Source organism: Felis catus, chromosome C2 (assembly GCF_018350175.1).
Source record: "Felis catus isolate Fca126 chromosome C2, F.catus_Fca126_mat1.0, whole genome shotgun sequence".
In the NCBI taxonomy this organism is placed as follows: Eukaryota; Metazoa; Chordata; class Mammalia; order Carnivora; family Felidae; genus Felis; species Felis catus.
In genome coordinates, this window is record NC_058376.1 from 48518036 (window position 1) to 48542355 (window position 24320).

Below are 24320 nucleotides of genomic sequence, written 5' to 3' on the forward strand. Positions count from 1 at the left end.
CTTTCTTTTTGTCTCTGTTAAACTCCATCCATGATTTTAAGACTCACTTTATTTCTAACTCCTTATTCCTGTCCTTCACAAACTTCTCTCTATGCTCAAAGATGTTTATAACACCTGCAAAAAATAATCTTGATTTGCACAGACACATTGCCTTGGTTCAATCTTTAAATGCTTCCTATTGGAGCAGGTTTTGACTTTCACTACACTACAGCCTGAGAAGTAAAAACAAGCAGGCTACATCTGTGATATCCTCACAGCTGTCGATGTAGCTGTGGGGAAATGGAAGACACTGTTTCTTGAAATAAAAACATGATTGGTTCTATTTAAGACATTTTGTCTGCTAGAGAAGTATGGAACAAAATAAGCAAAAGTAATAAAATACACATTAAAACAGAAGATCTTTATGTAGAAAGCACAAGGGATTCAGCTGCCACACATCTCCCCAAATCATGTTCTGCTTTGCTTACTCAACAGGGGGATCAGTGCAGATCATTTAGTGCCCCCACCCTCACTGGGCTCACTTGGGCTATCACTTCTACCACTGGCATCAATCCCAGACTCCCAAAAGCTGCTAGGACTTACTCCTTTAACCAGAAACCCACATTTACCCAGTTTTGTTTGAGGTACTTCAGTAGTTGGTGTAGTTTTATGTTTGGGACGTGGACGACGGGTTCGTTTCGATGTCTTAGGAGCTGAAGAAGGAAGATCTTCAATTACTACAGAGTCTAGTTCAGAAGCTAAGGACTGCATGACACATGACTCCAGATTTTCTAAAACTTACTACATTTAGTAAATTTTCCTTATTAACCTTTAATTTGAAACTTTCACCCTTAATATAATAGTATATATTCTTTTATAAATCCAAGTTCATTGAGAATGAGTCATGTAAAATTATTCAAGAAACAAAGAACTGTTCATAGCACTCTTCTATTGAACAAAAGGGTAAGTTCCACTGCTAACATATTATGGTGTGGTGATAGATACAAACTCTTTGACAGTTTACTAAGATAAGGCCATGTAATTAACTAAAAAGTTAATCAAAGAACAGATAATACATGGAGAGTTAAAAAAAAAAAAAAGAGAGAGAAGAACTTCAGACCCACAAAGAAACTTCCCAATGCCATAATAGTCAGTAGAGTCAAAACCCAGCTTTAACAAAACATGATTAAAAAGCACACAAGATGACAAAACAGTTTCAGATGGTTACATGTACAACAGATGACTTGAGTTAGGTTTATGCATGGCTCTCTTAAAAGAAATAACTTGTTTGAACAAAGTCCTCAATACTTTTAGGATGAAGAATTTAATGGAGTGACAACAGAGGATGATATAACCTTATGAAGTAAAAGAACCTGCAGGTATGATGTTGATGGAATGAGTCTGACAATCAGAAAGAAAGGCACCTACTGAGGAGCATGTGTTTTTACCTTGTGTTGTTACCCAAGTCTCAGTTCTGAGTGTAACAGGTTCAAGGTCTGAAGTAGGAACTGATCAAAAGCATTAAAGATAAACAAAATGATTGTTTAATAAAAAAACCCTCAAGACATTTTCTTCAAAATGAGTCTTATTAATATGCTTTCTAGAACTATGTAACAACTTTTAAAAACTGTTAAACTAGAAAAGTAGACTGTTGATTTCCTCAAATTTGGCCATACCTAAGTCAGGTAACTATTTCCTTATTCTTCCTTTGATGATTTGATTTTAAGTAATAAAGTGGGATGTGTGGGTATTACTAACACCTTTGGAAAGAAAGTGAGGCCGAAGCATGATCTATTTAACAGGGTATCCCTCTATTCTAAGCAAAGAAAGAACATGCCCTCATGGGCAAAGACGAATTTGCTGATGTCCATTGGATTAAGTCTCAACTGTTCCATTAGATGCCTAAGAATCTCCACCATAAGAGTCCATGGACCAATCAAGATTCAGTAAGCTTTGATGACCACGGTCTAGTCAGGCATTCTCTATACTAGTATTACAGTTAGACTATCTCTTTTGGTTTGTCTCTCTATATATACAGTCTTTCTGATTTTATTCCTACCTATCTTTCCAGTCATCCATGTACTATGGTGGTTTAAAGGCCCCACTATTTCCTAATCTTTTCCTGATCCTATTTATGTACCTAGCACATTTTGTTGAGAGCACCCAGAAATCAATCTCATCTGTGCATACATGCTCTCTAACGCCATCTTCTATCTTTTTGAGGAAGGCTTTTGTTCTCAATTTTCTTGTAGGTTTGAGGACTAAAACATGTCTCCCACATCTAATGTACACCCACCAAAGACACTAATATGACCTGGTGATACTAAAGACCCTGTTAATTTGAACTGAATATGCATAATTTTTCTAAAGGAATTTTATTTTGAAGACAAATGGAAGTTAATAAAAGGCACAGTTATAGAGAAGATTTCACTCAGGAGCTATGAGGCTTTTGGTTGCCCCACAGCTGTCCTCCTACTGTGTTCCTCTTGCCATCTCTACAGTGGGAAATTCTGTTTAACATGAGTTATATCTTTAATAGGGCCTATTGGTTACTCCCAACCACTGGAATTACTCTTGAGATCCTGCTGGGTTTGGCTGCTGAGACTCTAAACCAGGGATACTTATTTACCTGGTTTGGACTGAGATACTTCAAGACTTGGTGTCGTTTTTGGTCTGGGACGTGGACGGCGTGTCTGTTGTGATGTTTTGGAAGCTGAAGGAAGAAATTCTAGGGTTACTACACAACTACATTACCTCTTTTCTGGAAGCAATGAGAGGTGAAAACATGATTCGAGATTATCTACAACCTGTTAGATATTTGCCTTTCTAGTTTGAGATTTTTGTCATGTATACTCCTTAATGAATTTCTATTAGCACAGAATAGTCTTTGAAGAAAAAAATCCATTTCTAATTAAAGAAATAAAGTTTAGTAATTATAATCAAAGTGTCACAGAACAGTTTGATTGGACAACAGAAAGGTTAAGAACCATTGCTAAATTTTAATGTATTATCAAGGACAGTCATATTAAATCTGAGATTTATAACTCAATTTTTCAATCTTTCATACATTCTACATAACTACTAAAACAAGAACACATTAGTACCTAAATAGAAACAAGACAAAAAAAAATACTGCACAAATAGAAAAAAAAAAAAAGGTAGAGATGTAGATGTGAAATGAATGGATTCTCTTGGCCTCACGATAACTGTTAATGGCTTCTAACTAAGAGGTAGAAACCTATAGTATGTTTGAAAAAGTTTTTTTTTTTAACTGCAAGCACTGCTTTAAAAAAATACAAAATAACGTGAAACAATTTAAAATAGATTACATGGCAAATAAATGCCCTAAAGTACGTTCATGAATAACTGATTCTCTATGAAAAGACAGATGATTTAAGAGTTTTCATAATTTTAAGAATGTAAATGAATGGCCCAAAAGAATGACATACAGTAATATAAAACAAGAGGAAACTCTGGGTTATAAAATAAGCAGAATAAGTCTTGTTGAAAAGCCAGTATATCTGTTATTACAGATATAAGCATGACAGGTTCAAGAACTGTAGCAGGAACTGACCAAAAAATACAGTAAACCAAAGAGATTTTAAAATACACAAAAAGTCAGAACGTTCACATCCAAACAAATCTATTTGTGTGTCAACTCTTCCTCAAAAACAAAAACAAAAATAACCTCTTAAAGAAAGAGTAGATAATCATTCTTTGAACATTTGGCGAAACTACAATCATGGTCTTCAGCTTAGCCTTTGAATTATCTTGATTGCCTTAAAGAAGACAACATTAAATTATCCTAGGTTTTAGATAATGGATTCTGATATGGAAAACTCTGCACTGGAAAATATTCTTATTCATTTACCTAACAAACTTGGAAAAGAAATGGTCTTTAAAAAAATCTTATCCGTCTGTATTCCTATGGAAGCTGAAAATGTGCACTTGCTATGTTTAAGTAAACATGGATGCAATAAACAGTTTATAAGTTTGAAATAGATATAAAAATTAATCATTGAATTTTTATGCTTATCTTTCCAAGAATTCATCATGACACATAAAAGAGCAAAATAAAGATGGTCACTCAGTCTAAAATACTTAGTGGATTATCTGTCCAGCCAAAGCCCAAATAAAGTAGAAATCGAAGACAGTTGATGTCCCTGTATCAAATCCAAGCTTCTGAATTGGGTCCTCAACATTCTCTTTCAACTGTCTGCCTGGACCCTTACAAATGCAGCATCATCAATAACCTTGTTTTGGCCATCTGGAAGTAGGACATTCTGTGTTAGGCCCACTGGATTGCCTTTGTGGCTGATCCCCTACCACCCCACATGTCCAGCCCTTCTGCCTTGATTCACTTTTCCCTCCATTCATTCAAATCCTGTAGTGGGCCCAAGGTCCAAGTCTAGATCACCTTTGTCTTTTCCTCTTTAAGGTCAGTGTTTAATGTATCATGCAAACATATACCCAACTCCATTATTTTTAGAAAGTCTCTCATAGCTGGCATATCACTCACCATTATCACATCAATATTGGCAATTTTCAATATTGGTCCAGAAATATGCAAGGGATGTAATTTATATTCCTTATGTTTTTTTGTTTCCTTGAACTACATATACTGACTCTGCTAAAGAAGCTTTATCATTAAAATTTGACAGAAATTGACAGTAAAAATATACTAAATGCATATAAAAGAAGACTTTCACATAGAGTAAGATATTCTGGCATCAAATATATCTCAACCAGCCGTATTCTCTGACACCTGGGCAAAGCAGCCATATTCTCAGACACCTGACGATGCCTCATGACTTCAGGCTTAGAGTGATGAACAGCTTGGCACTGCTTTGTGTTCCCACTGGGATAGGCTACTAGGGTTCACCCTTAAATCAAGCGATCACGTTTACCCGATTTGGTCTGAGGTACTTGAGAGCTCGGTGTGGTTTTAGGTCTGGGACGTGGACGACGGGGTCTTTGTGACATTTTGGTAGCTGAAGAAAGAAAAATTTTGTGTTACTCTAGGTCTTTAGGCTCTGGATATCGAGGGGAGGTTTTTACAAAAGCTGTTAGATTTTCAAAAGTTCTAGGCAATTTTTTGTAATTTAAAATTTTCAATCCTTTTAGGCCAATGTATTTTCGTTTATCATTGATGGTACTTCGGGGCAAACTCATGTATGTAGTTGAATAATTCATTCAAGGCATGAAGATTAGCACTTGTAATTAAACACTCACAGAACTTCTTCACTGGGAAAAAATGAGGAGGGCTCAACCCTGGTGCAAGGGGAGGGGAGGCTAGAGTCACACTAAGGGAAAGGCTTATAATTTAAAATTGCAGATTTAGATCATTTCCTATCTATCAAGTTAGTAATAAAACATGTCATTATTTAAAGCAGGAACAAAGAAACAAACATATCATACAAATAGTTTTTTTAAAACATAGATGTGCAAAGGAGTCTAAGAGTAGCTGTTATTGCTGATCCGCCTAGATAAGAAACAGATCCCAACTTGTTTTAAACTTAGTATTAACACAGAACACTGTTCAGTGGAGCATGAGCTAACACGACAAAGTCAAACGTACCAAATGGCAGCAATGTTTTGAGTTAAGCTAATGTCTGCTCTCATAAAAACAACAGGAAACTTGTTTTTAAGAGGCTTCAGTATTCTTCAGATTGATTGAATGGCAACAGAGGATGATGGTGGCTGTCTTATGAAGGAGGAAAATCTAGGAGATGGAGACTGAATGGAATGCACAATGAACAGCAAAAGCATTTGGCAAATGGCACAGAATCATTACCTAATGTTGTCCCAGATGTCTCAGTTCTAACAGTAACAGGTTCAAGATCTGTAACAGGAACTGAAGTAATAAAATAAGCAAAAGAAGTTTTTTAAAGATGTATAAAGAGCTACAACATCCACTTCAAAATGTATTTTTCCAGTGCAACATTGCCTCTAGAATTATTATTTTTATTTATAGATGGAGGGTATGTGGAGTGTATTGTGTTTCTCCCAAATACTTATGTTGAAGCCTTAACTCCCAAATGTCACTGTATTTGGAGATAGGAACTTTGAAGAGACAATGAAGGTTAAATGGGGTTGCAAGGGCAGGTCCCTAATACAATATGACTCATGACCATATGAGAATAGGGAGACACACAAGGGATGCTCATAGACAGAGGAAAGGCCATGTGAGGATGCAGAAAGATGAGACCATCTACAAACCAAGGAGAAAGGCCTTGGGAAATATTAAAACTATTGATACATTCATCTTAAATTTCCAGCCTCCAGAGCTGTGAGAAATAGATTTCTATTGCTCAAGCCACCCAGTCTCTTTTGTTATGGCAGACTTAGCAAACTAATATGAAGGAAAACCCATTATTTTGTCCAGATTTGGCTTAACTGTAGTTAGGGACTTCTACATCTCCTGAGATAGTCATTACCTGTGGTCTCTGTTAGCAAAAGAGGGAAACAGTTCTACTAGATAGCAGATTATATGAATCTAATATGGTAGACTCTAGCACATTTTTAGGCATTTACTAACCATCTTGAAAAGGCATGTAAAAAACTAACTTGCACTTTAGTGGGTGTTGAATAAAGAAGACATCTACCATGTTTATCAAATTACGGCTGCAGAAAAAATTCCTAAATATCCAAGTAGCCGTTATACGAATAACCAAAAATAGCTATGAAGATCTTGCTGAGAACTCATCTTTGGAAAGATTTTGTGACTTGTGTCTATAGAAAGGTACTCAAGAGGACTGTGTAAGGGGCACCCACTCAGTCTGTGGCACTCGTAAAGCACCCATCCACACTCAGTGCAGGGAAAACTTCATCCAGTGTGGAAAGAAGAGATTTCTGATGCTCATGAGAACAACTTTGGACTCCTGAGTGCAACATTCAAGCCCTCCTTCAACTTCCTGTAGTATTATCCAAATGCAGAATCACCAACAAAATGTTTTGACAGATGCTTCAAAGCCCCAGAACCTCTGCCCCTCTGGTGGCCTCTAAACGTGTCCTATTTTTTTTTCTTTGTTCTCTCTCACCTGTCCACTTGTGCAAATTCTGATGTGATGTCACGACCCAAACTCCTTCCCTGATCTACTGAGGCCCAAAATGATGCTTTACTTCTTCAATAACTTACATAATCAGTCTAGCACTTGATGTACCCAACAAAAACCTTGAATTTGTGAAAGCACCCTGCCTTATTTCCCTTCTCTAGGCTTTTTATGCAAGAAAAGTTTTTGTGTTCCACTAGCCTGAAGACTAAGTAAAACATGTTTCCTTCTACCCTGAGCAAGAGGAAAATTATGTATCTTCCAAACATGTACTTCTCACCAACACTGAACGGGAAAGGACTCTTCATGATTCCCTCATCAGAGGGTTATATGGGTTTACACTTTTAATAGGTAAGGCTATGAAACAAAGCTTTCATAGAAAGCTCAGGCTTCTGAAACAAAGGACTCAGTTTTTATCTGGTGTAGTCCCAGGATCTTAAAGGACTTGGAGTGGTTTTAAGTTCGGTTTATGAATGACATTCCCACTGGGATGTCTTTGGAGGTGGAAAAAGATAACCTTTAAAGTTGATGGTTCTACAAATCATGAAGTTAAAAAAAATGTTTTCTAAAGCTTGACAGATTTGTCTTGAATTGCATAAAATATATACATTTCTAGTGTGAAAAATTTGCCCCTACTATGTTCCTGTATCTTCCTTTGTTATTGAAGATATTTGGGGGGTCAAAATGACATAAACATGAAGTTATTAATGAGAGAGTCAATATTAGTATTTTTATCATATATTTTAAAAATATTTAAATTTGTTTTTACTCTCTACACCCAATGTGGGGCTCAAACCTGTAGCCCCAAGATCAAGAGTTGCATAGTCCTCCAACTGAGCCAGTCATGAACCCCTTTATCACATTCTCCTAGAGTACCCTGACTGCATTTAAAAGATTAAGAATCATCTATTTCTAAACTATGGTGGTGAGTAAGGGGTAGTCAGATTCACCCTAAGGATGGGGCTTACTATTTAAACTTACAGTCCTTGATCACATTATCTGATTGACAATTCACTAAAAACATATTACTCAAAAGTTAACAACAACAACAAAAACAAACAGGCAGATAAAAAGTACTACAAAGGATATACAAAGCAACTTCCCTGTCATAGCCTGGTTAGCACAGATCAGGATTAGATGCTCACATGAACATATGATATTTGCCTTAACAGAAAACTCAGATTAAGACAAAAACAGAAGGTGGCATGAAAAAATTTTAAAGTAAGTTACAGGGCAAAAAGATATCCCCAACTAGATTCAGGCATGACTCTCTTAAGAACAAGAGAGTGAAGCATCATTTTGGGCCTTATGTTCAACTAATAAGATAAAGAATGTAGTTGAATGACAAGTGGAATCAGTTTGACAATAAGCAGAAAAAGCTCTTGCTGAAGGTCAGAAAATGGCATTACCAAATGTGGTCCCTGGAGTCTCTTTCATAGGAGTGACTGGTTCAAAGATTATAGCAGGAACTGACCAAAAATAATAAAAAACAAAAATGAAATGTTAAATATTTATACAATCTCAGAACTGCAAAATTAATTGTACCTAAGTACTAATGTGTCTAGAGTACAAAGCAAAAACTGTTCACTTTCTGAGCTGAGAGATACGGCATCTCTGCACGCGGGTACCAATTCATCACATAGTAGGAGTGGTCTTTGTAGTAGATAATTATCCCTGTAAGGTGCCCCTGTAGTGTCTCACTCTTTGATGATCCTAGTCTAAGTAATGTACCAAAATAGACCACATCAATCTTGCCAAAAACTCGTCTTTGGAAAGAGACAGTGAGCTTTGCCTACCAGAATACTTAAGAGAACAGGAGAAGGGACGGGCATTCAGTCTGAGGTATAGCAGGGTAGCTCTCTGTCCAATGCTTAGGCAAAGCCTGACTATATACAAACATTGATCATTACTAAATGAATTCAAAATCCTTAGGCCAACATTAAAAATACCTTTCAACTGGTCCTTTGGGCCCATTTAGCTACAGTAGCCTCAGAAAAATGCCCTTTCTGATCAAACTTAGAAGCCCTAGAGTTTCAACTGGTGAGAAAAGCCTCTGCCTTCCCTCACTGGCCCTCCACACGTGTCCTTCCTTTATGTACTTCTCCATCCCCTTTGTCCCCAGCCATCTAAATCTATAGTGATTTCAATGCTCAGTCCTTCCCAACTATTCTGGCCTACTCTGATTATTGATTCTTTAAATCAACGGTTGACCAACGATGGCCCATAGACCAAATCTTGCCCATAGCTTATTTTCATATATTCCATGTAAAGCTAAGAATGATTTTTCCATTTTTTAAGTGTTGTAAAATTAAAAAGGAAAAAAATAAAAATGTTCAACAGAAACTACATGACTCACAAAGTCCCAAATATTTGCTCTCAAGCCCTTTATAGAAAATGCCAATTCCTACCCTAGATCCTTATGACTTGGACTTGACTTTGTAGTTACCAAGAAACAATTTCCCATTTACCCAAACATATATTCATTCTGTACCTATTTCATTCCACTACACACATTTAACATTTCAAGAATAAGAAGAATTGAATGAGAAATCAAATAAACATTTAGAGAGAAGATTCTCATTCACAAGCCTGAGAAATTCACTATCACCTAAACCCCTCCAACCATGTTCTCATTATCTACCTTGACTTGCCCCTTCACTTTCTCTGGGCCCCACTGGGATAGGCTTAACCAGGATATATACATTTACCTAGCTCAGTGTCAAGTGCTTCAGGACTCCTTGTGGTTTTAAGTTTGGGATGTGGAGGGTGAGTTTGGTGAGGTACTTTGGGAGCTAAAGGAAGAAAACCTCAGATTAACAGAGTGTTCTTAGTTCCAGAAGCTGTGGATAGGATTATATGTCTTCTAATTTCTTGAGTTTCAGAAAATTTTTCCTTTCAGCTTAATATATTTGCCCCCATTTCGATAATTGCCTCTTTATATCATTTACATTACTCTGAAAAACATAAGTCACACAGAAACATGAGTTTATATATCAAGGATATTCTCACAAGTATCTCTAAATGATAAAAGTTCCAAAACTTTACTGAGTTACAGTGGTGGTGGGAAAGATGGAGGGTGAATTTCAACTAATGATGGTACTAATAATTTAAATTGATTATCATTGAGCTCATTTCTATTTCACCCCTTACTGAAAGAAGACCACACCATTACCTAAAATGACAAAACAAAAACACAAAATGATGCACATAAAATTGTAGGAATTTAGATCTGCACAAGAATCATGCCACACTGTAACACCTGTGACAATACTTAGCTTAGACCAAGGATAGACACTCTCACCCCAACCCTCCTATGTTTGAAACTCACAAACAAATAATGTGATTAACAGGTTACATGGATTAAGATGCCGTACTTTCACATGCATTAAATTGCAGATGCATATACTAGACTAAGTTCATACTTGGCTCCTTTAAAAACAGATGAGTTGCTTTAACTCTCCTCAGTATATTAAGAAGTAACAGAATGACAAAGAAGTAACTGAATGATAACTGAACAGACAATAGAGGATGACATGGAAGTCTCATGAAGCAGAAGCAGCTGTGGTTATGATGGTGATGAAGTGGGTTTCAAATGAGCAGGAAAAGCAGGTGCTGATGGATGTAATGTGTCCTTACCTAGTGTTGTCCCTGGAGCCTCGGTTCTAAGAAAAACTGGTTCAAAGACTGTGGTAGGAACTGATAAAAATCAATAAAAGAAACCAAAGAGATTTTTGTGAATGCATGAAATGTCAGAAAATTCATCTTAACAGTAAAATGCTTCTAAGCCTCCTAAGGGAGAAAGGGCAGGGAAAAGATGGATTACGCACATCTTTAATACCAAGAGGCAGGAAGTATGAGGGGCTGAAGAGTAAAGGGTCATTTTAGGGTCTGTTCACCACACATACCAGACATAGCCAAAATGAAGCTGATACTACACCAGCCAAGAGACTAAGCCTTTAGTGAAAAGAGTGGCATTTGATACAGTAAGGTGAGAAAGAACCCCTGTTTTTGATATTATATTAAACTAGGTATCCTCAGTTTTAAGAGCAGAAAAAGGATGATCCTGTGCAGAAGGATCACTAAAGCCCCGTAGGTCAAATTTAAAGTCTTAAGTACACTTCTCAGCCTCCCTTAAATTTATCCTATGGGCCCACTCAACAGGAGAGCACCTAGAAATCATTCTGTATCTGGGAGGCTAGCTTCAGATATTCTCTGCTTGTCAGACTTTGTTCCCTTACCCACTCACTCACCCAAACTCTGTACTAGTTTCTTTCTAATATCGTGATCCTTGTCCTGCTCCAGATATTAACCCATTACATAGCGTTTCTACCATCTGAGAAGTTATACATATAGACACACAGCCACCACCACCACCACCACCACCCCCACCCCACCCCCGGCCACATACTTGCGTAAACATGGCTGCCTCATGTTATTTTCTCTATGTTTATGCAGGAATGGCTTTTGTTTACAACTATAATACATACTAGGGGATAAAACATACTTCCCACTTCTTATGTATCTCATAGCTGCTAATATGGTTATGGGTGTTATGAGGGGATTAATAAAAGAAGTCCACTTGAATTGATTGTGTTGGTTCAATACTGAGCAAGCTTTATCCTAAGACATGAATGGAATCAAATAGCATGAAAAGTAAATAAAACAGTCATTGCTGGAGAAGATTCCTACACAGGAAGCACGAGATACTCAGGTATCTCAAGTTCTGCTCACTAACCAGCAGCTTTTACTCTTAAGAGATATATAGAACATGTGCCAACTATGTGCATATAATTTAGGATCCCAACTGGGGTAGACTGCTAGGATTCCTTAAACCAGAAATCACATATTTACCCAGTTTGGTCTGAGGTACTTCTGGATGGGGTGTGGTTTTAGTTTTGGGGCGTGGACGACGAGGTCTCTTTGTTGCTGTAGCTGAAGGAAGAAAATTTAGGATGAATATAGTGTTGATAGCTCATAAACTCTGATTAAGATGATATACTAATCTTTCTAAAATTTGTCAGAGTTTCTTTGAGTGGAGAAAACTGTTACTTTGGTTTGATGTTTTCTCCTTTAGTATGTTAAAAGGTTTCCTTTTTTAATTGAGTTCTCCCAAGATTAAAAATTACAATATAATTATGTTTAAGAAAAGAAGATTAAGAACTATCACTTCTTTGAAAGTGTCCCTAATCCAAAACTGGTTACAAATTGCTCCTAAAATATGATGGGGTGAGAGTTCAAACCACACTACAGTATTCACTTCTAATTATAATTTAAAATAACTAGGCTCGGGCAAATATTCCACTTGGTCATTTATTAGAATAAGCATACAAAACTTGCTGAAACATCTACAAAGTGAAAAAAAGTTAGACAGAACTTGCAATACAGAAAAAAGATGCCTGAAAAAAATCATGGCATAGTCGATAACTTATTGGGGGTCTAAATAAGGGATATACAGACTATCATATTTAGGCCTTAGCTCTAACAAACAGTATTGTTTAAGCGGAGACTCAGATTGAAGATTGACATGATACAATTTGAAGCTGGGATATGGGGCAGACAGTGGTGCTGAATTCAGTCCATACACATTTCTGTTAGAAAGAAAGCCTTTTAGGGCCACTGGCATGGCTCATTGGTTTAAGCAGCCAAATCTTTGTTTCAGCTCAGGTCATGATCATGGTTCTTGAGTTTGAGCCCTGCATCTGGCAGCTGACAGTACAGAGCCTGCTTGGGATACTCTATCTCTCCCCTGCTTGTGTGTGCTCTCTTTCTTCCTCTCAAAATAAATAAAAAAATAAAATCTTTAATAAACAATCTTTAAAAAGCCTTTTATATTATAAAATGAATACTGTAATAGGATGATGACAAAGTATGACATCATTGTCTATATAGCACCACAAATGAGTTTAACAATGAATAAGAGAAAGCACTTGCTAAAGGACATAAAAGATCACTACCTATAGATGTCCCAGGAGTAACGGGTTCAGAGTCTCTAGCAAGCAATGATCAAAAGTAATTTAAAAAGAAACGTTAAACACTTGGGAAAAGTCGTTGAACTTTCTTCAAAATGAACTTCACCAGTGTGGTATTGGTTCTACAGCAAAAAAAAGCAACATTTTTAAAGTTCTGAGGTGAAGGTACAAAGATATTTGTTCTTATGAAATAGTTATATCTTCAGTATCTCCACAGAGCTCTAAGTTTTGCTTGTTTTCAATATTATCTGATAACACATCAACAATAAAAACCCTACTTAGAAAAATCTTCAGGCTTTTGTCAAGGAATTTTATGGTAAAAAATTATGAGAAAACAATGTGAAAGTATAATTTATTAGAAAAAATCCCTAGGTCATTATAGATGCAATAGTTGATATATTTAAGCAGATACTATAATGAATAGCCAAAATAGAGGATGCTTTTTGTTGAATGTCTACTTTGGAAGAAGACCAAGACGTCTGTCCAAAGATAAATAAAAGAACAAGATACAGAGGGTCATTCAGTCTGCAAAACTTGTCAGTGCATTTCTCTGCTACCAGGACAGAAAAGGCCTGACCCCAGGAGGATAGGAGAGTATGTGGTAGCCAATTGGCTTAAATCCAATCACTGAAGTCAGGCATTTAAGGTCCTTTTTATGGACCCATCTAAAAGTAGTATCACTGACCAAAATTTCTGAGAATCAGCTAAGTGAACATTGTCTTCCTCCTTTCTCCCATTCAGGTTGCCCTCCTAATTCCGATCTTCTGCTGTCACCCACATATATAGTACCTTCCAGCCTCTGTTTATGCTATTCCTGCCTATCCCAGCAACAGGTCTACAAACTGTATAAATTTTGAGGTCCACATTACACTTACCAGCTCACGGATCTTTTACTTCTCTAAGAATTAACTATGTGCCTAACAGTTGGTAAAGCCCAGTAGATATATTGCTTCTGCCCATATTCCTTTACATCTATTAGTGAACAGTTTCTACATAAGAAACTTCCTTCCTCAGCCAAGTGATTTGTTACTTCTGAACTATTTTTCACAGAGGCTAATGGAACACTTAGTAAAATGTGTGACTAAGTGAACTAAATATGCTAGTTACTTAACTAAGTTTTTGATAAACCAGAATCAAAGAGAAAAATATAATTTTTCAGAGAAAGCAAATAAAATACAAAGGTACCAAGAAGATACCAAGCAGCACAAGGCAGTCATAATTATTAACTAGAGCTCTTGTGACTTCAGCCTTCACAATGAAGGGTCACCAGAGCTATTAGGTGGCAAGTTAAACTGTCATGCACGTATCACATCCAAGGGGTTCCACAGGTACCAGGAACCACATATTTACCTAGTTTAGTCTGAGATACCGCTGGGCTCTGTGTGGTTTTATGTTTGGGACGTGGACGACGTGTTCTTGTCCGTTGTGTTGTTTTTGGAGCTGGAGGAAGGAAACTGGTTAATGTTGTCTTATGACTCCAGAAACTCAAGAAAGGATGATACACAGCTCTGGATTTTGTAAAATTTGGCTAAATTTCCTAAGTCTTAATAAATTTGTCTCTTTTGTCATCTGTATGCAAAAAAAATTGGGGGGGGGGGAGTTGTCCTCCAACAGTTCTCGGAGAAGGATTATATAACATTATTCTAATAATCTGAAAAGCTTATTATTATTGGCGTCAGATTTTCAATAAGGATCCTGACTCCAGGGAAACCAGAAACACAGCATGTCCATATTGGAGATGGACCCAGGCTCACCTGCTTTTGTGAGATTATATTTAGAAATTATTTGGCTTAGACATACATCCCATTAAACATTAGAATAAACAAATTTAACTTCTTAAAATCATTGGTAAACCATAAAAATGCCCTATCTTAAAACAACTTTCGGTTGATGTCCATAGAATTAATACTGATGTTTATGGAGCAGCCACTCCTAATTATATTTGAAATTTAGCTTTACCACAGAACACGGGGCAGAATGACAGGTTCTGTAAAGCACTAATAAAGCTGGATAATATGGAAGACAGATGCTGTGTACCAGCTGCATACAGGTTTAACCAAGTGACTAACCACATAACTTATATTAAACATCTTCAATATTCAAAATGAAGAATATAGTTGAGTGATGAGAGGGCAATGAGAAAATCTTAGAAAAAGAACACCACTTGACCAAGATAGTAATGAAATAGACTGGACAAGGGGAAAATGCACTTGGTTAAGGACATAGAAAGTCATTACCCAATGTTGTCCTGGGAGCTTCAGTGCTCAGAGTTACGGGTTCAAGGTCTGTAGCGGGAACTGGCCAAAAGCAATACAATAAACAATGGAGATTTAAGAAATGTAGAAAAGGAAAGAAAATTATCTTCAAAATGTATTTTCTTTACCCTGTAATGTTTTGAAAGCATTTCTGAACGCTGTTAAAATGGTATTTGGCTGTACTCTGGCATTCATACAACTCACAAAAAAAGACATACCTCTTGTATTCTGCATCCCTATGAGGCCAATGGAAAGCTTTTTCCTGTATTTAATTATTTGACTCCAACTATATTGGAAACTTGGCTCCAAAAACAAGTCAGTTGGCTACTATGTATTTTAAATTACTCTGAAAAACTGCAAAAGCTTCTGTTAGTATTTCGAAGCCTTTCACTACAACTGTTATTTGTTTTGAAGAACTGTGGTAGTGAGGAGAATTTTTAAAAATATTCTCAATTAGTCTGTTTATTGGAGATGTGTGACAGTTATGCAAAACATAAACTTGTGCCTTTTCTCCATGTGAAATGGGGTACCCTTTCTCTATTTCTCCTTTTTTATTCACTTATTTTAAATGAATAATTAGGAGATGAATATTCAAACAAGCAATAGAAATGATTAAGAAAAAAATCTCAAGAGTAATAATTTGACTTTTTGGCTCTATAAACAGGGTTCCTATAATTCTGTAACATTCTAAAATGATCAAATTATGCATACATGTGAAATTGTGATTTATAACTCCTTGGATTTAAATAACCATCTCTATTTGTCATTAAGTCCAGAAGACTAAATGTAACATAAACATCTTATCATGAACGTGCTGTAAGCACTTATATAGAGATTCCCTTTTGCTAAGACATCACTGCAGAGTTGCTTGAAGCCACATCTGACGAACTCTTCTGAATTAATGGAAACCTGTGCCTACAGAAGAGATGTAGAAGGCGAGGACAACAGGATGAAGCAATATTCAAAATGGGTTGCCTTCAAACAAAAAAGGGAATCGGTATTTTGCTTGGAAATCAGCACAAGATGAATATGTCAACAGGTGTATGAATTCGTCATGATGACAAGATGAATTTGTCAACAAATGTTCAGGTGTATTTGGATAGCATGGAATCAAAGAGGAAAGGACTTTTGCAAGAAAGAGACAATTATGTATCGCCTCAAGCCCCAACCACATTGTTAACTGCTCCTCTCCCATAACCATAAATTATACACACATGAAAGCAGAACTCTCAAAGATTTCCTGGTTTGCAGGATGGATGGTCTCTCAGCCCCAGTGACCCTTGACAGCATCAAGTGCTGCCAGCAATCTGAATGTCTTTGAAGGGGATCAAAGGAAGAATGACATACAGGGATTATAAACTGAGCAGAAGAATGCCTTATGATGTTGAAAGTTGCCCGTTAAAAACAATCAACAGTTTGTGGAAATGAATGAAAAAATGATGAATTACAATTGTTTACGTAAGAGAATACAGCCACTGACATGAGAGGGAGAGGCCCAGAGAAACACTGACCAAGAAGGAAGACATCATTACCTATGGTTGTGGAGGGAGCTTCAGTCTCAAATGTAGCAGGATCAAAGACTATCATGAAAAATAAACAGATACAATAAAAGTAAAGAAATCTAAAGTTTTAGGTGCTCCCTGATGCTTAATTCATAGGATACAGAACCTGGTTTATTCTAAGTTGATACAAATTGCTTTCTTCATAACTTTATTTATTATGAGATACTCTCTTACTAAATTAGAATTTTATACTAATTGGAAACTTAGGAGAAAATCTCAATTGCAAAACAGTTGAATTATTAGTACTGTTATATAAAAATCTTCTTATTTGGTAGGAAATCACTTAGTTAATAGTTACTGTTTAAAATGCCATCAAGGTATTTTAGACGAAGCCAATCCTTGATTACATGCCTTTAAAACAAGAACACATTGTCAGCCTTCCTGGTCCAATCTAGTGGTGAATGCTAAAATCACTTCCAACTATGTTCCAGATACAGAAAAACCAGGCTTCTATTCATCATATACCCAAATTCATAAAACAGAGCCTAAAAATGTTAAGAAAATATAATCTGTCAGACTATCAGATGTAAAACTAACTTCTTACACATTGATTGTTCATTTAACTGGTATGGTTACTTTGAAAAGATAATGAGCCAAATCATAATATTGAGTTTTTATGCTTTATATGGTATAACAAGTTATAAATATTTTCAACAACATTCCCCAGAATAAACTTCTTAAACTAAAGCACTAGAAATTATGTTTACCGGGTTTAGTTGGTGGCATATCTGGTTGTGCTGTGGTTTGGGGTTTAGGAAGTAATTGCTTTGGTGGTTTTGAATCTGAAGAGAAAAAGGTGCTATAATTAGTGTCATAGCAGGGCTGTGAATATCAAGATTAATGTTACTTACACACCATTTTCCTAGTTTTAGATCAAGGCAGTGAAAGTAGTGATTACCAGGCTGGATTTGAGGTGCATCTGGTCTATGTGTGGTTTTAGGTCTTTTGGATGGTTTTGATGCTAAAGAAAAAGGTATTAAAAATTAGCATAATAATCATGGCTGTAACTATCATAATTAAAGACACATACACTTGAGCAAAAACACTATATAAATTCACTGAATATACAATAAAATTAATTCCTGGGGTGTATGAAGGATGGGAAATATGTCCATTTGTACCAATTTCTCCAAAAGGAAAAATCTTTAGGATTTGTTCAAAATGTGCCTTTGAGCAAAGTAATGAGAACTACAGTAAGACTTTTTTCTTTATAATTTCAGAGATCACAAGTATAATAGTTGTATTTCTTAATTTTAAGGTTTTTTAAAGCATAAAAGTAGTAGTGTAGAAATTTGAATCTTGTTTAGTAGGAGACCTGGGAAATAATCCATACACACTTTAAATTATACAGAAGTTTACATGGCTACAGAGTTCTGGAATTTTCCAAAGTAAAGCACAGTTTTTGTGAATGCTGAGAAATTGTATTGAACTAACAACAGTCAAACAGCATTAGTACCAAAAACAATAAAACAAGTTTGGGACTTATAATGTTCTTAAGTTACAAAGACCACACTAATTTTATATTGGACCCTAGACCAAAAATAGTGTTTATGCTTCTAGTTATCAAAATATACTCACAAAAATTCTGCAAGAAACAGAAAGCTGAAGAAGCCATTATTTCATGCAGCTTTTTAAGAGGGCAAAAGTCTTACAAGTGGAATGAGTAAAGCAATGAAATGACAATTATGGCACCAGAACAAAATCTTGCCATTTGCCAAGCCCAGGATGAGCAGGGAAGTCCCTGTCTGAGAAGAAGTGGAAGGTTTTCTCAACAGAAGGACATAGAGAGACAAAGAGTTTGTGGAGATGCAGGAAGTTGTGTCCAAGGCCACAGACCTTCCTTAAAGAAGCACACAGGTAGGATTCTTCTAGAAGAAGTCTCCTATCTTCAGGCTCTTCAGACCCAGAGAGAAAACATGAGGAAAAGCATGGAATGAAACTGTGATGGTGCAGTGGCCCTGCAGTCATGCCTGGTGGAGAATAAGAAGAGCCAAAGTGACATTCCGTGAAAGCAACTGGAGGAGAGAATTACCGACTGTGGGCACCAAGAGCTCCGGTTGTACCGTAGCAGGTTCCAGAGCTATGGAAGCAAAAGGCAAGAATACTAATTATATCAAGAAGCAGCATCTCGAGGAAGGAAACATTAATCCCCACTCTTAAACTCCTCATCCCTAAGAAAGGGAATGTGATTTTCCCTTTCACTCTTCCCATTTACCCCTCTTCCCCTTCTTTTCCCACACCTCATCTGCCACAAATATGCATCCTACGACAAACTTTTAGGGTGCCCTACTTTAATAATCCATTTAGTGGGCCAGCTGACTGTGTGTGTACCTAATAGTTACAAATAAAAAATAAAAATATACGGTAAGTATAGAATGTACGGATGCTTAAATATGAAAGTCAACTATACTGGTTCTTAAAGTCCAGCTATTTAGGTAATAGGTAGCTACTTTATCAGAAGCTACTATATATTCCATTTTCTATGTTAACTGGAACCCTCAGCATCACATTTACCAGGTTTGGACTTGGGCACATCTGGACTAGGTGTGGTTTTAGGGCGGGGGCGACGACCTGGTCGTTTGGTCTTTGGTGAAGCTGAAGAAAGACAATTAGCTAGTTAATATAGGAGCAGCAGTTCAAAAAACTGACAATCAATACTACATGTATCTTAGAAGCACATTTAAGTCCTTTGGTTTATTATGAGTAGATATTCTTCTGTTTTGCAACTTTCTATCATCATTTACCCAGTTAACTGAGGTCTTGAATAATATTTTTTTGATTAAATTTTCCCTATTCCATTTTGAGATGGAAAACTCAAAAGTCTGTACAGCTTAGAGAAGACAGTCTCCTAAAAATTTTGAAGGTGTATGTTTAACAGGAACATGAGAAATGTACCTTTAAGGAGCCACTAGGGATACCAATTAAAATGTATTTGGCCTAAGATTCAAAAGAAGTTTTTCATTTACCATTAAAAGTTCACAAGTTAACAGTATGTATAAAAAGTCTTTGAATTCAGAGATTTTTTTCAGGAAAGGCAACTTCTTAAAAATGAAATATAGTTTATAACACTATAGAATTTAAATTTTTTCTCTGCAAGTAAGAACAAAGAACACAAACAGGTATCCATGGATTAATCCATTAATGTGAGCCTGTTAATAAAAATACCAGCAGTCAGGAAAAGAGGAAATAAAGGTCACTCACTCAAATAACTGTATTACCTAATGTTGTTGAAGGTTTGGTTTCCGGAGTTTCAGGTCCTAAGAGTACATGAAAATCATCAGGAAGGAATCAATATCAAAGGAAAAACTATAAAGTCTAATTAGATATGAAAAATTCTAACTTCTAAAGTTGAGCAATTATATGTAAATGGTGAAACTTTTATCCATATAAGACATTCCTTTTTTATTTAATAGATTCCTGTGTTTTTAGACAAAATGAACAAAAATGTAGTCCGTTAAGTTTGGAGAGAAAAATGGAAAAAACAAAAGAGGGCATGATTCTCATTTGGAAGGTAAGAATGCAATAAAGTAACCAACAGTTTGTGTTATAAAGGAAAATATGGGTCATTGGCTAAGATAGCACCAGCAGAACACAATTTTTGTTCTCTTTGAAGAAAAAGAAGCTATAAACATTGGGGTGAGTTTTTCTATTTCTCTTAATGAATTGCCGAGGACACATCAGGATAGTTAGACCGGGAAAGATCATAATGCTTTTCAAGAAAATCTGCAAATGTTAATTTTGAAAGTAAGAAAAACACCTCTGTAAGTAAAAACACAAAAATATCTACAAGTAGAGGGAAACCAATGTCTTCCACTGGAAACAGCCAGGTTAAAACGAGCTCAGGAAATATTACTCAAATATAAGGAGAGACAACACAGAATGTGTCAAATCAAAACCAGTCTGGCTTTCATGGCTGTTACAGAGGCTTGGCTTAGTTAAGCACAAAGAGTGTATCTTCTGACAAAAATGGCTGAAATAAAAATCTGAAGGAAAATTAAGAATTTTTTTAAAAACCCAAGCTAATGACAACGTTCAACATAAAAGGTGCTAAAGAAAGAGAGGTGGGTTTTTTGTTTTGTTTTGTTTTGTTTTCCACTCAGTAAAGGAAACTTCATTACCTATTGTTGACTGTGATGGTGGTAGAGTCTGAGGTTCTGGGGCTGCAATAAAATAGGTAATATCAAAGGCCATGCTGAATATAACCATTTAAAATAGTAAATAAATGTCTTTTACTGTAAAAGTTGTTCTCTCGCTGGTGAACAGTCTGGTTCTATGGTTTATTACAGTAAAGCTCAATCACCCCACATCCTTTCCATGAACCACAAAAAAAGATACAAGAATTCTGATGTTCATTGTTGATTTTTTAACTATTTTCCCCACCACCCAATATTCTGAAGATTGCTCCTAGTACCTGGGGACATACTGCTTTAAGGGGAGGTCAGGGTAGCCTCTCTGAGGTTTGTCAGAGTGTCTTGTCATCTGCCATTTTGTTTTCATACAGGATAGTCAGTTTCATCCAAGGAAGTGGGAAGAGGCAAAAGACCCATGGACCTATAACCAGGTCTGAGCTCTTAGTTTTGGATTTCTCAGGTTTGCTGGATCTGATACTCTTTTAAAAAAAAAATAGGAATTGAATGTATGGTCTAAAAAGGGCCACAAGTATTCATATGATGTTCCTTTTATTTGGTAGTATCTATTGCTGGTGAACAAATTGGTTTACATGTGAAATTTAGTCTATTTTGTTTAGCAAATCAAAGAAGTCAAAAAGTAATCTTGGATTTTATCAGATACTGAACCAATTAAATAAAAATATTATTTAAGTATTCTGAAAGATAACAAACCTTCCAATGTGTTTCAAATTGGCAGTATGTAAATGATACTTCATGCTGAATACAGTTTGGTTACAATATCTGGACTTATAAAAAGACGATACGATAGATTTCTTATTCTACAGAACAAAAAGAATTCTTTTCTTTCAGGAAGAAAATTAAAAAAGGAACCCAATTTTTGAAGCAGAAGAAAAAGTGAAGATTCTTTGCCTTTTTTTCTTATAATGTTTTTTTTTGTTTTAATCTTTGTTTATTTTTGAGAGTCGGGGGTGGGGAGGTGGAACAGAAAGAGAGGGAGACACAGAATCTGAAGAAGGCTCCAGGCTTTGAGTTGTCAGCACAGAACCCAACACGGGGCTTGAACCTATGAACCACAAGATCATGACCTGAGCCAAAGTTGGATGCTTAATCGACTGAGCCATTCAGAGGCCCCTCTTTCCTTTTTTACAGAAATCAATTAATTAATATGACACCCACCAACTAGCTTAAGAGGACATAAATAACTTTGTTACTTGTATTTCTTATGCTACATTTACCAGGAGTTCTTTGTGATGTTTCTGGACTAAAGGCTGTGAAAAGTTTTGGGGAAATAAGTAGAGACTCGTTAGTATACAAAAAAAGAAAATGTAACAACAAATATCACAGGTAGAGAATTTTCATTTATTCTGAAAGCAATGAATAGCACAAGGTATTACTGAAAGGCGGCATCATTCATTAGCATGACTGTGGCCAAATTTTTTTTTTTTGATTTCTCAAGAACTTGTCCAGAAATAGATTACAACGGATAAATGGCAAAGCCAAAGTGATGTATGAGATTGAAGTACACATAGTAAGGCAAAAATTGTGTGTGTGTGTGTGTGTGTGTGTGTGTGTGTGTTGTGTATGTGTATGTAAGAGAGAAAAAGAGAGGATAGAGGGAGACTGGATGTCTCAGATTCTACAGGAGAAAGGGTAAATAGTAAATGTCAATACATTAAATATAATTATCCAAACAAATCCATGTCTGAAAATAGCAAACAAAAACTCTTCTGAAATTTTGAGGCTGTGATTCGTGTTTTAATTTCTACACAGTTGCCTTCTAAAACTTAGAAAAAGTAAGATTTGCTACTTGTAGCATTTTTAGAATTTACAAAGATTAAAGAATGTGGTCTTACAAATTTTATAAAGAAAAATCTGTATTTTTTTAGTTCCTGACTGAAACTGAGACCAAATAGGTATGGAGCCCCATCAATTAAGCTTCCAATTCACCTGCACACAGAAATATTAAAGTCAGGGTTTATCAGAAGCAAATGTATCTTCTTGGGGAGTCTGGGTGGATCAGTTGGTTAAGTGTCTGACTTCAGCTCAGGTCATGATCTCCTGGTTCGTGATTTTGAGCCTTGCCTCAAGGTCTGTGATGACAGCTCAGAGCCTGGGGCCTGCTTCACTTCTATGTCTCCCTCTCTCTGTGCACCCAACCGCCCCCCCCCCCACCCTCACACTGGGTCTCTTTCTCTCTCAAAAATAAACATTGAAAACATTTTTTTTAAAAAGTAAATATATCTTCTGACAAAATTTCCCCTACTTTATAATTTTAAGATATAATGATAAAGGTTTAAAAATGTTAAGCGGCATGCAAATAACTACACCAGTCACCTCAGCACAAAAGAAAGATACAATGGCTCATGATTTGTAATGAGCAATAAGAAAAATTTACAATTCTATCTACCATGTCAGAGAATCGTGTTAAAAAATACCTGTAATTGAAGGTCTCTCCTTTTTTTTTCCAGTCCATTAAAAGCTTGAATAGCCGAAGGCCATTACAATCTTAAAGATTAATTATGAAGGATGAAATTCTTATTGGTTGAGGCAGACACATTGGGACATGGTAGATGGTGGGATTTTCAAGAAAGCACTGGATTATGCTTACAAAATAAGCCAAACCCAATGTGGGTTTTTACTCGTTAGTTTAACCACAAAGGAAAACCAGAGGAAAAGCAACTTGCATGGAAAGTGAAATGGAAAAATAGCAGAGTGTGAGGAGAGCGGTGGGAAAGGCAATGAATCACTCAAATAAGAAAAGCTTTTGGTGGTTGATTTGCTCTCCTGAACCTTGGCTAGAAACAGAAACCTTCCGCAAAGCTATAATGGTGGCCTGCCCTAAAATAAAAATAAATATATTTTAAAAAGCTAAAACCCAAGCAATGGTTTGCAGAGATCCTGTTGTTACTCTGTGTTGCCTCAGACCACCGGAGGTCAATTTGAGTTTGTGTAACTTTAGGTGCAGATTCTGAAGTGGTTATATTTGATGCCAGGGGGAAAAGCGTGGATATTCTTGGGTGATTAGAAGGTACACACCAGAGGAATAGAAGGTACACACCAGAGGAATAGCTTCCAAATAATTGGCCACATTTTAAAAGGAAATGTCAAATTAACAAGTCTCTTTGCTCAAGTAGCTTAAATGGATAGGAACACATCCTCGCCCCTTATTTGTATTAATGAATTTCTACTAAACCTTTCTTTAGAAAGGACTGAAATTAATAATGTAACTAATCATGTATAAACCGTTAAGATCAAATGCAGACTTTTTTGCTTTTTTCAACTTTTATCTTATACTAACAGGAATAATTAGATCAGAGAGACATGTATTTAAATTTAGTGATCTAAACATCCAATAGTATTTCTCAATCCACTT

General features: G+C 36.2%; 1 protein-coding gene across 41 annotated transcripts in view; it reads right to left on the minus strand.

Annotated features, from left to right (window-relative positions):
• Positions 1 to 24320, minus strand: part of ABI3BP (ABI family member 3 binding protein) — a 264235-nt gene that overhangs the window by 91686 nt on the left and 148229 nt on the right. For 25 of the 41 annotated variants that reach the window (XM_045036832.1, XM_045036856.1, XM_045036855.1 and 22 more), the window contains 18 exons: positions 20936 to 20977; positions 20036 to 20074; positions 19332 to 19412; positions 18850 to 18897; positions 17716 to 17778; positions 17525 to 17599; positions 16788 to 16835; positions 15238 to 15297; positions 14351 to 14440; positions 11883 to 11963; positions 10668 to 10727; positions 9740 to 9823; positions 8441 to 8500; positions 5774 to 5833; positions 4887 to 4970; positions 2609 to 2692; positions 1428 to 1487; positions 609 to 692 (listed from right to left, as the gene is read on the minus strand). The exons of 2 other annotated variants lie outside the window; for them this stretch is intronic. In XM_045036832.1, the coding sequence (XP_044892767.1) occupies positions 609 to 692; positions 1428 to 1487; positions 2609 to 2692; positions 4887 to 4970; positions 5774 to 5833; positions 8441 to 8500; positions 9740 to 9823; positions 10668 to 10727; positions 11883 to 11963; positions 14351 to 14440; positions 15238 to 15297; positions 16788 to 16835; positions 17525 to 17599; positions 17716 to 17778; positions 18850 to 18897; positions 19332 to 19412; positions 20036 to 20074; positions 20936 to 20977 (1203 nt within the window). The remainder of the gene's footprint in view (positions 1 to 608; positions 693 to 1427; positions 1488 to 2608; positions 2693 to 4886; positions 4971 to 5773; positions 5834 to 8440; positions 8501 to 9739; positions 9824 to 10667; positions 10728 to 11882; positions 11964 to 14350; positions 14441 to 15237; positions 15298 to 16787; positions 16836 to 17524; positions 17600 to 17715; positions 17779 to 18849; positions 18898 to 19331; positions 19413 to 20035; positions 20075 to 20935; positions 20978 to 24320) is intronic. 14 more of the 41 variants (XM_045036849.1, XM_045036848.1, XM_045036844.1 and 11 more) reach the window with 11 other exon arrangements.